General features: G+C 36.5%; 2 protein-coding genes across 4 annotated transcripts in view; one reads left to right on the plus strand and one right to left on the minus strand.

Annotated features, from left to right (window-relative positions):
- Nucleotides 1–983, plus strand: part of LOC107753011 (protein FAM118B-like) — a 9,244-nt gene extending 8,261 nt beyond the window's left edge. The window contains exons 7-8 of the mRNA XM_016569093.1: nt 536–833; nt 913–983. Coding sequence (XP_016424579.1) covers nt 536–833; nt 913–983 — 369 coding nt within the window. The remainder of the gene's footprint in view (nt 1–535; nt 834–912) is intronic.
- A 1,379-nt stretch (nt 984–2,362) lies between these two features.
- LOC107753010 (SRP receptor subunit alpha) overlaps nt 2,363–16,137 on the minus strand; it is a 14,718-nt gene continuing 943 nt past the window's right edge. The window contains exons 3-16 of one of the 3 annotated variants that reach the window (XR_001641425.1): nt 15,295–15,378; nt 15,021–15,184; nt 14,645–14,814; nt 14,385–14,544; nt 12,373–12,523; nt 12,060–12,181; nt 11,810–11,928; nt 10,125–10,211; nt 9,815–9,987; nt 8,802–9,015; nt 8,564–8,727; nt 6,800–6,898; nt 4,233–5,187; nt 2,363–3,977 (exon numbers count right to left, since the gene is read on the minus strand). Coding sequence is in view for 2 of the 3 variants with exons in the window: in XM_016569091.1 (XP_016424577.1) it covers nt 5,059–5,187; nt 6,800–6,898; nt 8,564–8,727; nt 8,802–9,015; nt 9,815–9,987; nt 10,125–10,211; nt 11,810–11,928; nt 12,060–12,181; nt 12,373–12,523; nt 14,385–14,544; nt 14,645–14,814; nt 15,021–15,184; nt 15,295–15,378 (1,836 nt within the window). In the remaining variant the exon portion in view is untranslated. Of the gene's footprint in view, nt 3,978–4,099; nt 5,188–6,799; nt 6,899–8,563; nt 8,728–8,801; nt 9,016–9,814; nt 9,988–10,124; nt 10,212–11,809; nt 11,929–12,059; nt 12,182–12,372; nt 12,524–14,384; nt 14,545–14,644; nt 14,815–15,020; nt 15,185–15,294; nt 15,379–16,137 lie in introns of those variants that run through there. The other 2 variants (XM_016569092.1, XM_016569091.1) reach the window with 2 other exon arrangements.

Below are 16,137 nucleotides of genomic sequence, written 5' to 3' on the forward strand. Positions count from 1 at the left end.
TTTAGGATAATTATTTATTAAAATAATTAACAAATGTGCACCAAACCAAAGTCATGTGGTGAGACTAAAATGCAGAATAAAATAAATTATATCACAGAGACCCCTGCATGATTGTGTGTCAAGATGAATAATTTTGTCAAAATATCAGATAATCTGATCTTTTAAAGGCAAGGGTAGTTCAGGTTTAAAAACTGAAAAATTATTGATGTTTTTAAATGATATACGTAAAGATAATTTTTACTTTGAAAAGTACATTTAAATTTTAAGTATTTATTTTTTAAATTTTTTTTTTATGAGTAGACATAATGTATTCAAAGTGTACGGAAAATCATCATATCAGTCCATCACTTCAGTTATTACATTGTTGCATGTTTTTGCAGAGAGAGATCCAGAAACTCTATGAAACCAAGTCTTTCGTGTTCCTGGGCTGCGGGATTATTTTTTTTTATGAGTAGACATAATGTATTCAAAGTGTACGGAAAATCATCATATCAGTCCATCACTTCAGTTATTACATTGTTGCATGTTTTTGCAGAGAGAGATCCAGAAACTCTATGAAACCAAGTCTTTCGTGTTCCTGGGCTGCGGGAGGACAGTGGACGACACCACCTTCCAGGCACTGTTTCTTGAGGCGGTCAAACACAAGTCCGACCTTGAGCATTTCATGCTGGTGCGGCGAGAGGACTTGGGAGAATTCAAGAAGCTCCGAGACAACATGCTGGACAAGGGCATTAAGGTCATCTCGTACGGCAACGAATACGCCGACCTGCCAGAATACTTCGAACGACTGGCCAATGAGATTTGCAACCGGGATGTGGTGACCAATGGCTGGGGTAAGTTGTCTTCACTATTTAGATATGTTACGTACAACTGATGTGTTTTTTCACTGATTCATTTGCTGGATTGATTCAGGATCTCCCATCTCACAAGGCGAAGAAAGTCAAAATGGCTTTACGACCCAGAAAAACCTCCTGCAAGGTTAGGATGGCTTTTGTGTTGGCACCTCAACCAGCTTGCATACTAAAGGCAATTTGGGCATTTGACTGGAGCATGACCACGCGTTTTTTCGTTTTCCCTTCTTTCCTTCAGTGCATGCTTCTAGAACGACAGAAACATGAATGCAGCACAAGGGCTTCTGTTGTTGTTTTATACTCACCTTCCCACTGTACTCCTCTGCACCCGTGGCTTCCCGTGATGAAATCAGCTGATGCGCATTGTTGTAACGAGATCTTCATTGTAGCTCTTCCTCTCTCTCTGTCCAGACTTCCACTCGTGACACAAGCCGCCCCCTTCCGCTCGGATCTGGTATGACTAGATCTTCACGCACAACAGACTCATTTTCTCATACTGAAACCTAGCACCGCCAGTACTCGTCCGCTTCACACGGGAAAGGCGTGAGTAAAAGCACCACCAAGCAAACTGTGAAGTCCTGCAACTCGGAAAATGTTTATGAAACTCTTCATGTGAGTGAGGGAGAAATATTATTTTTTTTAAATGTGGTTTTAAGTGAAATTGTGGACCAAGAATGATGTTCAGGACCAGTCTGATCTTAAACATGAGCTGTTAAATACCAAAACAGCTGAACAGGAGTGTTTTAGCAATGCAGTCTCACTTCCCCCTTTTCACATCAGTAAATACACCAGCAATATTTAAATGGTCATTGTGTGAACCTCACAAAATTATCATGAAATGTCCATGTCATATTTCACCCCTAAATAAGTGTGTGTGTGTGTATATATATATATATATATATATTTATTTATTTATACATTTTGTGACAGTGTTACATTTAAACACTGCCCACCTTCAAATTCCGATTACGTTAATGTGAAAAATCCCTCACTTCTGTAAAAAAATATTCTTTGTACTATTTACATAGTACAGTACAATTCTGTTTAATGATATAATTTGCTGTACTGAATAATGGATTAAAATAGTGATTTTAATAAAATTAGTTTTCATTACTTTTGCAAATAATTTTTGCAAACAAAAAGCGATGCTGTATATACATTCACACAAAATCTAATTGTGACTTTTTGACTCACAGTATCTCACCTTTTTTCCTCACAATTTTAACAAAAAAGTCAGAATTGCAAGATAAAACCTCAAAATTGCGAGATATACGCTTGTTATTCTAAGAAATGTCCGAAATGTTAGATATAAACTCGCAAATGCAGGAAAAGAAGTCAGAATTGCAAGATAACCTTTTTAATTTTTTATTCTGTGGCAGAAACAAGATTCCATCTACAGTATTGTGAGAATTACAGTATACAGAAATGTGATGTACACTTAGAATTCTAAGAAAAAGTCATATTTGTTAGAAAAAAGTTGCAATTAACTTTACAAATTATTTTTTTTATTCTGTTGTGGAAGCTTCCATATACAGTATACACACACACACACACACACACAGTTCTATTGGTTGAAATATGACTGAAATGACATTTCTTTTATTACTAAATCTGTCCTGTAAGGAGGAGGAAATGCAATAAACACCTCGTTAGGGTGACTGAGGTGTGACTCAAAATTCATGTGATTTCTCAGGCTTTACTTCTAGAAGCATCTCCGCTTCCATGAATCTACTTGAACTTGTCACGAGACTAATAATGAGGATAATGATATAATGCCATCATTCCTCTCAAGCTACACAGCTTTCAATACATTTTATTGCACTTTGACACTGACAGTTAGTCCCCATTTCTAGTTGTAAATGCTTGGTCAGTAAAAAGAAATGTAAACAGTTGTTTATAAACCTTTTGTATTTTAACTCCAGTGGTCCACTATTTTATCATCTCTGTCCACAAATGTCTTTTAGGTATTTATAATGCTATTTTAAAATAAAGCATCAGTTTGGTACCAAATTTGCAGTGAATATGTTTTCAGGAATTACATCTACCCCCACCTTATTTTTAAAAGTACAAGCGATAGCTGCCATTTGTAACTTGAATGTGCGAGACTTCCGGTGTCATCCGCTTCTGGTTACTCTAGCTGTGCAAAAACTGTACTTTTGAGAAAATGTTTGACTGTACGCTGTCATAAACATCCAGTCAGTGAGTCAGCTGTTAAAGTAGTTCAGTAAACACGCTGCTAGATTTGGTGACTTAAACCGATAAGTCATGAGTTTGTAATTCTTTTTGATCGATTCATAAGAACCAGCCTATAAAAATCATGATTTAAAAAAAATTACACCAATCATGAGGTTATGTTTGTTTTTGCAAAACAGCAGACATACCCCTTTGTATTACTTCTGTAGACATTATATATGGAATGTGAATTCTATGGAAGTCTGTTTCGCCATGGAATTAAACGTTTCAGAATTTTTTTATCCAATTCTGAATTTCTCACCATTCAAATTTTTTTCCTCACAACTGAGAATATAAATATACAGAATTGCTAGAGGTAAAAGAGAATTAAGAGGGATAGGTCTACAATCTTGTCTCTGACATCCTTTGACAGCTCTTTGGTCTTGCCCATGGTGGTGGGAGAGGTTTGAATGGAAGATACACATTCTATGGACTGGTTTCTTTTATACTCATAACAAGATGACATTAGGAGTAATTTCTTAAAGTGACAGGACTAATCTGTGTTCCACATGGAAACTTGGAATTGTGAGAAAAAAAAGTCAGAATTCTTGAGTTTATGTCTTGCCATTCTGACATTTTCAAATTCAGATTTGCAAGAAAAGTCTGAATTGAGATAAAAACTCAGAATTTTGAGATGACAAGTCGCAGTTCAATTTTTTTTTTCCTGTGGCAGAAAAACAGACTTCCACAGAATTCAGCATTGGTGAGAATAGCAGTGTAGGAAACAATTACGAACTACTAGTACCAAACAAGACACGTCATTACAAGCTATTATAGCAGCTTTATTTAAGAAATATTACACATTCTCAAAGTACAACAAATCTTCTCTATGAAGCTCTCCAGTCTTGCCATTGTGCTAGCGCAAATTAACATGAGGTGAAAGAGAATTAAGACCTGTCGCAGTTCAATTTTTTTTTTCCTGTGGCAGAAAAACAGACTTCCACAGAATTCAGTATTGGTGAGAATAGCAGTGTAGGAAACAATTACGAACTACTAGTACCAAACAAGACACGTCATTACAAGCTATTATAGCAGCTTTATTTAAGAAATATTACACATTCTCAAAGTACAACAAATCTTCTCTATGAAGCTCTCCAGTCTTGCCATTGTGCTAGCGCAAATTAACATGAGGTGAAAGAGAATTAAGACCTGACTTTGTTCTAAAATAAAAGGGCGCAGGTATCAAAGAAAAGATGATGGCAGTACAGTCACTAATGAATTAAAACAAATATGTAACTTCGTAGGGCTTCAGACAGTTTGGTATACGCAGCATTTTAGAACTCTTTGCTGAGGTGCCTTCAAACCTCAAGCACCAAACCTTACAATACCTTATAATACTTTTCATCTCCAGAGACATGAAAAGCCTGAGTATAAAAGGAAGAATGAGAAAAGGCAGCGTTTGCTCAGAATTGTTTTGGGAACAACAGCTAATGTAATGAGCTGAGGCACTATGGTAGTGATTTCATGAGACAGTTTGGGTTGCTGGGCCATCATCTGAATGTACCTACATTAATCAAATAAAAAGTAGACAAAATAGATTTAGAATATATTATATATCTTTTATAACATTTGAGTAACACCTCAGTCCATCTTTTTTTGGGTGGGCAGAAAGTACAAGAACACTTGTTCGTAGAGAACAGATGTGGAAAAGTGCAAAAATACTTTCCTTCTCATTATTTAAATGAAAACCAAAGCACTGCTGTCTGATTGGCTGTTGCATGTCAATCAAAAATGGTTGCTGAGGTGAGATCAAGTCAAATTATATTCCTTCCACTCATTAAACTGAAACACTTTTTTTTTTCCCCCTGGAACAAAACACAAGAAGGATCCTAAATATGAACTGAATTTCAGTTAAACCTGTAGGAAAGCAAAATGTCTGCATTCACGGGAAGCTGAGAGGGTCACAGGGTCTCATATCTAGCTGTAGCGAAACCGTCGCTGGAGCAGCAGAGGCAGGTCTTGTGGGTGGTGCATCTCAGGCCTTCATGAGCGCGCTGACCACAGCCCTGGCGTTGAGGCTGCGCAGGTCGCTGTACGTCTGCCCGGTGCCCACAAACACGATGGGCTGACCTGTGATGTAGGTCATGGAGATGGCAGCGCCCACCTACAGGAAACAATGGAGTTTCTCCTAACCAAGATCCATTACTTGAAACTGTTAGGGTGTGTTCACACTTGTAGTTCGGTTTATTTGGTCCGGGCCAAAAAGGAAAATGATACATTTGGTCCTGGTCCGCTTAGCGTTCACATTGGCATTTTTGACAGCGAACCTAAAGACACCGAACCTAAAGGCATAGTGATACGTTCACAACCTGATTGGTCGGCTTGAATGACGTATATATCGTGACGGAACTCACCGAACACCCCAAACAAAAGGTGCGTTAGACTTAAAGCGGCGCTGCGGGCAGTGTTGCCAATTTGGGGATTTTGTCGCCAAATTGAGCTACTTTCTCATTGTAGCTGCGACTTTTTTTTTTTTTTTGCGACAAGGAGCTATTTGAGCTATATTTAAATAAAACTAGCGATTTTTTGGACATTTTTTATTTTTTACTTGGCCACACCCTGCCGTAGGCCCGTGACCTCTCACGTTTGCTCTCAATCATGCCAGTAACGTTAGGTGCGTTCGACTTGAAGCACGGCTACAGACGGCAGTCAACGAGAGTAGCCACTTTTGGAGAAGACAATTTTACACTCGAAAAATCAGTCTGTTAAGGGGAAAATGCTTTCATCAGTGTTTTATGATAAACGTGACTCAATATAACATTGCGACTACAGTAAAAAAGCTTTTACTGTTCTAAAAACACAGATTTGTGGCTATTATTGGAATTGAAAAGGTTAGAATAAACCCGAAACACACGTGATAGTTGTCATACGGTGAATCTGGCCAATCGTGAAATGGCTGTCGTCATTAACGCTCCTGCAGCCGCTCTGGAGAAACTGCGCCGGCTGAGTCAGCATTTGACAAGCATTTCCTAATTTCACTTCAGAATTTTTTATATATTTTTTATACTGTCATCATTTGTAAAGTGTTTATATATACATTTACTTTCTTTTACCTTTACCAAATTTACCTGTATTTACTTTGTTTTCATATTTGGCGACTTTTTGTGAAAAATTGAGACTTTTGAGGGTGGTTCTAGCGATTTTCTGAGGGAGGGGTTTGGCAACACTGGCTGCGGGTGTATGATATCAAAGCACCCATTAACCGATTGGTCTGCTCAGCGCCGCTTTAAGTCAAACACACCTAATGCCGTCTGCTGGACTAAGCGCGCTCATTCTTGCGTGAACATATACTTTTATTTTCACCACCTGCAAACTCACAAGGAGCTCATAAAAGGCACTTTACCTCATCGTTGCTCCACGTTTGCCCTCTGCTCATTTTGTTTTGGTTACACCGCGTCGTCAAATCATGTCGCATAGCGTCGCATCTTGTCATTACTTCCTGTTTTTGGTTCGTTTAGAAGTATTTGGTGCGTGTTGCGTTCATATTTCATTCGAACCTCACCAGAGTTCGTTTGGAAGCGGACCGAGACCCATCTTTTTAGCGGCCTCGGTCCGCTTGTTTGGTGCGCACCAGGGTTCGGATGGCAGCGTTCACACTTACTCAAACGAACCGCACTAACAGAGCAATCGCACCAGAGTTCGTTTTAATCGAACCAAACATGACAAGTGTGAACACACCCTTAGAAAGGCCATGAAAAAGGATCCAGGAGTCATACCTTGTCATCAATGGTGTCAAACTTGGTGAGAACGATGCCGTCGATGAGCCTAGGTTTGTCAGTCTTGGAATGATCAGCCAGCGCTTGATTAAATTTAACCTACAACAAAGCAGAAAACATCCACTACATCAACAATGACCTGGAATATTTCTGAGAAGCTCTGGACTGGTTTTCAGATATCAGTTTCCCACATGCAAATGGATACAATAGAAACAGAACAAGTGAGAGAGTGGTAACCATCATGAATATCCTGTGATAGCCCAGATATAGTTTCTAACTGGCTGAATTATACCATGTTAACTTTTCCTTGTGTATGTTTGATTTAAAGATGCGTTCACGCCATATCGTAATTACCTTGATTCCAACTTGTAAAACGCGTTCACACGCTTGTAGAACTCGTAATTACCACTTGTGAACTGGGAGTTTTCTGAGAGCTACCACTACCACCTCAGATTCCTTGGGTGCTATGTTTAGGCGTTGATAGTGCGATAGTTCCGAGTCCAAGGGTGTGAACAGCTCAGAGTAGAACGTCACGTGTTGTCATCTCGAAATCACAGTAATTACGACATGGCGTGAATGCAGCATAAGTCTCTCAGTGTTATTATGCATAGATGTTGCCATGTTGTACCTGTTACTTTTCTCAAAGTAGTTCAAACGGACCAATCCATTTTTGTTATTATATAGCTTGGGGTCTGTGCGATTATTTATTTTGTTTGTTTTTGATGTTTGCTTACCGTGGCTGCGTTTATTTGAGCAAAAATACAATAAAAACAGTAATATTGTGAAATATCATTACAATTTAAAATAATAGTTTTCTATTTTAAAAAATAAAAACCTATATCGACAATTTGTTAGTCAAAAACACAAAAAAATTACTAAACTTCAACTAAAAATAAAATGAAAACAAAATATAAAAATAAATATGAATTCAAAATATGAATAAAACCTATAATAGTATCTCAATAATACTAAAATAACACTGCTTCAGTCTTCGGTGACACATGATCCTTCAAAAATCATTCTAATATGCTGATTTGATGCTCATAAAACATTTCTTAATATTATCAATGTTGAAAACGGTTTTTACTGCTTAATATTTCCGTGCAAACCATGATACACTTTTAGGATTCTTTGCATATAAAAAAAAGAACAGCATTTGTTTTAAATAGGGATGCACCGAAATGAAAACTCTGAACCGAAACCGAAAATTCTTTGTAATAAATATTTATTTTATTAAATTATATAAAGTATATTTGTACTTTTGTTTTTCTCTTTCAGACGAAAACCAAAAATGCCATTTTCGGCCAATAATTTTCGCGGCCGAAATTTCGGTGCATCCCTAATTTTAAATATAAATCTTATGTAAGGTTATAAATGTGTTTACTGTAATTTCGATAAATTTAATGCATCCTTGTTGAATAAAGGTATCAATTTCTATTTTAAAAAAATAAACCCTGTCTAAAGTCTTCCATCATAATTTAGTCACTTTCACGGCATTCTTTCGATCTTCCTTGAAAGACACGTGTAAATTTTGCAACAATATCCTGGCCACAATTTTCAATTGAATTTAAGTGGAAGCAGAATTTACTGAATTTGTAACAGCCCATTATTTTAGTACATAAACGGCTCTCTGAGACATCAAGCACTACCTAGTTCAAAAGCACTTTTTATTGACCAGAAACATTTGTTGGCCAAAGATGTATACTTCATATGACACATTATGAAGCAGTGCCATCTACAGGCCATATATGTCATTACACCTACCAGCTGATCCACAGCCTCATTTCCCACCAGCGCTTCTCCCACAAACAGGACAAGGTCTGGGGTGTTGACTGTGATCAGCTTCGCCAGAGCCGTCATCAGAGGAGCGTTATCCTGCATCCGGCCGGCGGTATCGATCAGCACCACGTCAAAGCCCTGGTTACGAGCTGCAGAGAGAGAGACGTGTTAACAGATGAATCCTTGTGAAGTTTCATTTCTTCTATAGTCACATGGTTTTTACCAAAGGCGATAGCCTCCATGGCGATCCCAGCAGCATCCTTGCCATAGCCCTTCTCGAAGAGCTGTATGGCGGGCTGCCCTCCGTGCTTCTCAGGGGGGTGCAGAGAGTTCAGACGGCGCTGATGAGTCCTCAGCTGCTCCACGGCTCCCGCACGGAACGTGTCACAGGCTGCGATGAGCACCGTGAAGCCGTTCTCGATCAGCCAATAAGAGATCTGTACCCCAAAAAATATATATAATACATGTCCTCTATGATCTCTATATTATATTCAACATTGCTGTTCAAGAAACATTTCTTATTATCAACGTTGAAAACAGTTGTGCTGCTTAATATTTAAATATTTAAGATTTCATGTTTAAAAAAAAAAAAACAGATACGTTTAATTTAGAAAAGACGCATTAAATTCATGTTACAAATGTTTATTTCAAATAAATGCTGTTCTTTTGAGCTTTCTATTCATCCAAGAATCCTGAAAATGTTTCATGGTTTCCATAAATATATTAAGCATCAAAAACGGTTTACAACATTGATGATAATGAGAACCATTATTAATAATTGAGCACCAATGATAATTGATCATAACTGAGCTCCAAATCAAATTAGAGTGATTTCTGAAGGATCATGTGACAGTGAAGACTAACGAAATAATGCTGAAAATTCAGTTTTGCATCACAGGAATAAACTACATTTTAAAATGTATTAAAATAGGAAACATTTCTTTGAAATTGTAATAATATTATTTCACAATATTACTGTTTTTACAGTATTTTGGATTCAATAAATGCAGCCTTGTTGAGAATGAGACTTATTTCAAAAACATTAAAAACCATAAACTTTTTACAGTTAGCATGAAACCAGAAAACATAAAAATTCTCAACTGCATATACATTTTTCTTTTTAATTTCAAGCGCTTCTTAACAAAAGTCAATTTCCAGTTATTCCACACCGTACATTTCTATTGGGTAATTCAAGAATTTTAAGGACCATGTGAGTTTTGTTTGTTTTTGTTTTACCTTGGCGAGGTTGGTGGACTTGCCGACGCCGTTCACCCCACAGAAGGTGATGACGAAGGGTTTGCGCTGAGAACGAGCCTCTAGCACGTCCCTCAAGAGGTCCACACGCCGCTTGGGCTGCAAGATCTGCACCAGAGAGTCCTGCAGAGCCTGCTTTACTGTAGAGGCCACGGCTGGAGAGAAGGAGCCAGGAGAAGATTTAGAAGAGCAGAATAATCCAGGAAGGCCAGAAAGCAAGACAGAAGATAAACAGGTGTGTGGGAAAGCTCTTGTTTGGACGAGCTGTTCAGCAGCTGAGCGCTGTACTCACTGGTGAAAGTGCCCATGACTTTGCCTTCCAGTTTCTTGGCCACAGAGTTGCAGAGCTGGGAGGCGATTTCGGCTGCTACATTCTTGGCTAGAGAAACAAGAAGAGACAAACTGTAATTAGTTTGATCAAGTTACAGTATAACATAGGCTGTATACACAGTATATCAGCTAGTTTCTAGTTCTTTGTGATGAATGGAATCTTTAAGCATTATTTTGATCAGGCCCAAATCATTTAGACTTATTTGTGAACTTTTCAATTCAATTCATTAAAAAGAACTGACTGAAAAAAACAATCAAAAAACTTTATGGCTCACGAGCAAGGTTTATAAAGATCAATAACTAGCTGTGGGGTTTTTAATCCCCAAATATGATCATCCACGTGAGAGATCCCATCTTAAAATTTAAAAGGCAACTATATATTTTCCATGTATAAAGACCCAATTTATGCTGAGGAAAATTAATATTCTAAATGTGTAAAATTATATTTGGAAAATATTTAGTTTCCGTTATGCTTTTTTAAAACCTATATTACGGTACTATTGGACGTAATTTTTATGTATATAAATTTTAACTTAATTTTAAGTTTTATTTAATCAAATTTTCATTTATTTTAATCATTTTCTTTATAAAAATAAAATACCTATAGTTTTTATACCTATATTACTGTACAGTTGGTTGTACTTATTTATATCATTTTATTAAACCAAATTTTTCCTTATTTTAATCAGATAATTGTTGTTTTTTTTCTACATATATTGTGCTGTTAGATTTATTGTTTATTCATAAAATTTTCTTTAAAATTATTCATTGTAATCATTTTACTCTTTTGTTACATGTATTAATTTATATCATTTTTATGCATTTTAATCTTTTTATTTGACTCATTTTTTATTTTAATCACAATATGCTTCTCTTTTACTTTTACTGTACTGTTAAACTTATTCATTTATATCAATTTTACTATTTAAGAAATTTTTATTTTATTCAAATGTTTTTTAAACAATTTTATTACACATTTTCAACTATAATATCTTATTTTAAGATATCATTTATACCAATTTTTATTTTATTTATTTATTCTAATCCAATTTTTATTACATTTACATTTAACTCATGTAAATGTAATAAAACTCTAACTCTGCTCATTTAGCAGACGCTTTTATCCCAAACGACTTAAAAATGTGGGTAATAGAAGCAATCAAAACAACAACAGAGCAACAATATATAAGTGTTGTGACAAGTCCCGGTTAGTCTAACGCAGTACATTTAGTAAGTTTTTTTTTTTTTTAATAATAAAAAGAAAAAAGTAGATAGATAGAGCTAGTTTTAGCAGGTCAAGTTATTATTATTTGTTTCATAATAATTAAAAAGAAAACAAGTAGATAGAATAGAAAAAGAAGCTGTTTCTTGAGGATGGCTAAAGACTCAGCTGCTCAGATCGGGTTGGGCAGGTCATTCCACCAGCAGGGAATAGTTGATTTATCTGAACTTTATTTTTTCCCCTCCTCCTCCCTGATCAGCTAATTAAATATTTTAAAACAAAGCATATATAGTCAAATGTAATTTTGATGAATTTTCCAGGCCTAGAAAACACAGGCTTTCCATGACTAAACCCTGTAATCGTTTTAAAAACATGTAAAAAAAGTGTTCTGAATGAGGTGCCATGGGGCAAGAGCAATGTCATACTGATGAGGTGATCCCTCATCTTGTCCAGAACTGGCTCCATGTCCTCCTGAGTCAGATTCTTAGATCCCACCAGGCCTTTCAGCATCCCAAACATTCCCCCGAAACCACCCTTTTTGGCTCTGCAGAGAAACCACACAGAATGCACATTCAATATCAATTGTAAATGCAGAAGCAGCAAGTTCAGATAAAGAAATTCAACATTTTGAGGCCTTGTTGAAAGGACAGAATAGTAGTGAGTTTAAAATGTTACCCTTTCTTGTTAGTGTTTGCCACTATAACTCTGTCCTCTTCTTGCACTTCTTCATCCTCATCATCTGAGGACTCATAATCGACACCTCGCAGGTCACCCTTCATTGAATCTACCTGGATCAGCTGGGAGGAACACAGAGTTACTTGACAATTTCATCCGCAATATCTGAATTTCACTGAAAAGTTTTCAACAACCATGCAAACTACACTTCCGGCAGCCTTCAACACTGAAACCGCAGAGTTAGTGCTTGCTAGTAAAAAGATGGTGCAGTGAATTTGAGACTTTTTGTCAGGAGTAATAATGGACTGCTCACCGGTTCAGCTGTGGCATCAGGGTCTTGGTTCTGTGCGTCACTGGAGTTGTCGCCATTGGTTCCACTGTAATCCAGCTCTCCAAAGCTCTTCCCGCTCATATCCCACACCCGCTTCATCTTCCCCTTTGGCTTCTGGGGTTTAGGGGACTTACTGTACAAAACAGTTAAATTGACATTTAATCATTTAGCGGACGCTTTTATCCAAAGCGACTTACAAATGAAATACAACAAAATAAAAACTTGTGAATGATACTAAAATGTGATACTATTATATTGTTTTTGTTAATATTGTGAATTTTTATATTTTCACTTTAATTTTAAAGTTTTAAAACGTATTTTGTTGTGTTTTTGACATTTTTATTAGATTCATTTTTTTTTTTTTATTAGTTTTAATCATTTTAGTATTTTAACTTAAACAAAAATTAGAAATGTTGCTTTGCTAACTAGTTGAAATTTATTATTATTATTATTTTTATTAATAATATTTTATTTCAGTTAATGCTTATTTTATTTCAAGTTATTAATTTTTTTTATGGTTTAAATGTATGTTTACATGACGACGACTGTACTAAAAACAGAAAAGTTTTTCCTTTGCATTTTTGAAAAGTTTCGCATACAGAGAACAACGTTATCAAAATGATCCCTATTCACACAGATCCACGAAAACAACTAAAAACGCTGTATTATCCATGCCAGGCCAGTGGTTGGCGATGTCACTTTGTAAAAAAAACACTAAGCGCCTACAAATATACCTATAAGCCGCGTTTCCATATCGCATAAAACATTTGCGAACAAGCATCGTTTCCATCCAACAAGTCAAAGAGAACTAAATTGTCACTTCCTGATAAACTGGCACTATAAATCACTAAGAAAAGTAGGAGAATATAATAATTTTCATATTTAATAAATTACTTGCGCCTCAGAGCGAGCAGACGAAACGCAATGAATGCAAACCGGGAGGCTTGTAGTAAATTACACTGTCAAGGTCCAGAAAAGTATGAAGGACATCGTCAGAATAGTCCATCTGCCATCAGTGGTTCAATCTGAATTTTATGAAGTGACGAGAATATTTTTTTTGTACGTGAAGAAAACAAAAATAATGACTTTATTCAACAATTCGTCGTCTCTGTGTCTCTCCGCTTCACCGTAGCGCCATGTTGGAGAATATCCACTGAACGCAAACTGCGTACGCTCTTGTGTCAGCCGCGACACAAGGACACGTTTTCTACGTGTATTTACGCTTTGATTTGAACGAAAGCAGTGCATCCGTGCAGCGCGGCTAACACACAATAGCGTACGCTGCTTGCATTCAGCGCATATTCTCCAAAATGGTGCTACGGTGATGCGGAGAGACACAGAGGAGACGAATTGTTGAATAAAGTCGTTATTTTAAGTCACAAGCCTCCCGGTTTTCATCCAAAATATCTTAAATTGTGTTCCGAAGACGAACGAAGCTTTTACGGGTTTGGAACGACATGGGGGAAAGTAATTAATGACAAAATTTTCATTTTGGGGTGGAGTATCCCTTTAAGGGATTTTAATTCGAAATTTGGCGTTTCCATCGCTGGTGCGATACTTCAAAATGCGCATTAAAATAGGGTGATGGAAACAGCTATACACTGAACACGTAATATGCATGTGCACGATGTCACTGTTTTCACAAATTCATGTTTTTGTAGTTTACACAGAGATGATACCGTTTTCAAAACTTGCACTTTGAAACCCATTTTCAAAAGTTTGTGTTTTCAGTAAATGAACGGCCTAAAAAGGTTTTTGTTGAATAAGGTATCGTGTAAACACCCCCTTAGTTAATGATAATAACCCTACTTTAAAAATCATCTTTAGTCAGGATAAATTATTATAACCATGTAATCAGATGACCAATATGTTGGTTTAAGTGATTTAGTGAAAGCCATGTTGAGATCTGTGACACCCATATGGCCCAAAATTCAAAAGTAGGGCCTCATTTGCCATAAACAAAGCTTTTTCTCACAATTCACAGAGTGTCTTACCTGGACTTTTCTGGCTTTCCTCCACCCAACTGCTTGCTGATGAACTTGGCACGGTTCCTCTCGATAATCTCCTCTTGGGTCAGGCCCTCGTTTCCATTCTCCACAGCTTTTTTCGAGGCAGCCTGTGAGGCAGCTTTAGCCTGATCCCCTCCTGATTCAGCTGAAGAGAAGAAATGAAAGAACGGTTACATTAACAAACCTATAGCTTCGGAAGAGCCACTGGCTCTCGTAGGTGGTTTCCTTTATTAAACGTCTCTCACATTTCTCACCCTCCTTTTTGGCATTTTTACTTTTCTTGCCTCCTTGCTCCTTGCTTTTGTCTCCATCTTTTGTCTCAATCATAGACTTCACAGTTTTCTGGGATTTCTGGGACTCATTGAAAGTCCTCATAGAGACGGAGGCCTTGGCTTTGCTGCTGCCCTCTGCCTCCCTGCAAAACACACCCATCATATAATGATGATGATGCCTAGAGTTTAAGTGCTGAAAATAAAATAACAATGTGGACACAGCTCTGTTTCTACTGGTAATTCTTCAGTTATTTTGATACTTTTGAAAGGTTTAGCTTTAGTGTGTAAAAAAATATGCTTTTTTTGACAGACATTTATATTTATTGACCCAGGAAAAAGTCTAGCTCACCGCAGAAGTCTGTGGAAGTCATCTCCAAACTCAAAATTATTGAGCAGAAACTTTAGGGCGCCTCTCTGCTCCAGCTCATTCTTGTATCGATCTCTGAAGTGCAGCTGGACATCATCTATGAACTTGTCCACATACGTCAACGTCAGGATCTTTTGAAAACCCACCTGAGACAGCAGAAGCACACGATCAGACATACGGACAGCTGAGTCATGGGACACTGACTGATCTGAAGAATCACATTATTTGCATTGAAAGGAGGAAAATAAGCACTCACCACAAACACAAGCTCAAACTCATTGTCCAGCTTGTATTTAAGACTGAGGGCATTGTGGGTGAAGGAGTTATTGCCACTCCTCTCCTGCAAATGGAGAGCCAAAAAACAAACATTCAACTTCAATTATGTCTTAACATACATGTTGCTATAATCTAAATCTGAAATTTCATGATGAATCTTTCATCAAATTAAATGCTGTACTTGGCTGGAACACAGACCAAAAGATGTTTTAAGTGGTGGATTGCAATATAAACACGTGTTCTCATGCTAGATTAATTTTAAGTTCGATAATAGTTGATCAGGACTTTGTCATAATTGTCAGGACTTTTTTCCTCTGAATTGTGAGCTATTGAAATATAATTTTGATATAACAATAAACTGATATAACAATTATTTTCTAATAATATGATATCATTTTATAAGAGTTATTATTATTTATAATAAGACATACTAAACTTGATTTGACAGTGTGCTATAAGCTATATTTTTTATTGAATCTTACAAGCAATTCAATTGTTACTGTTCTTTAAGGAATTCAAATATATATCAACATCTTGAAAACAAGATAGATAGATATACATACATTTATGAATATGGGTCAAAGATATTAAGATGTCCACATCAAAATAAATTTACAAAAGTGATTATATGTCCATAGAAAGCACATTAAATGTAAGTAAAGTGTCCACTTTTAAGGTTTCAAATAAGTTTTTGGATGGAAAAATGTTAAAATTGGGTTGAAATAATGTTACATTGTCATTTAGTGTGGCAATATTTATGTAAAAATTCAAACAACATGCTTATTCTGACGTGTACATATTAAAATATATAAAAGAATAAGGG

Source organism: Sinocyclocheilus rhinocerous, unplaced genomic scaffold (genome assembly GCF_001515625.1).
Source record: "Sinocyclocheilus rhinocerous isolate Xijiao unplaced genomic scaffold, SAMN03320098_v1.1 scaffold2276, whole genome shotgun sequence".
In the NCBI taxonomy this organism is placed as follows: domain Eukaryota; kingdom Metazoa; phylum Chordata; class Actinopteri; order Cypriniformes; family Cyprinidae; genus Sinocyclocheilus; species Sinocyclocheilus rhinocerous.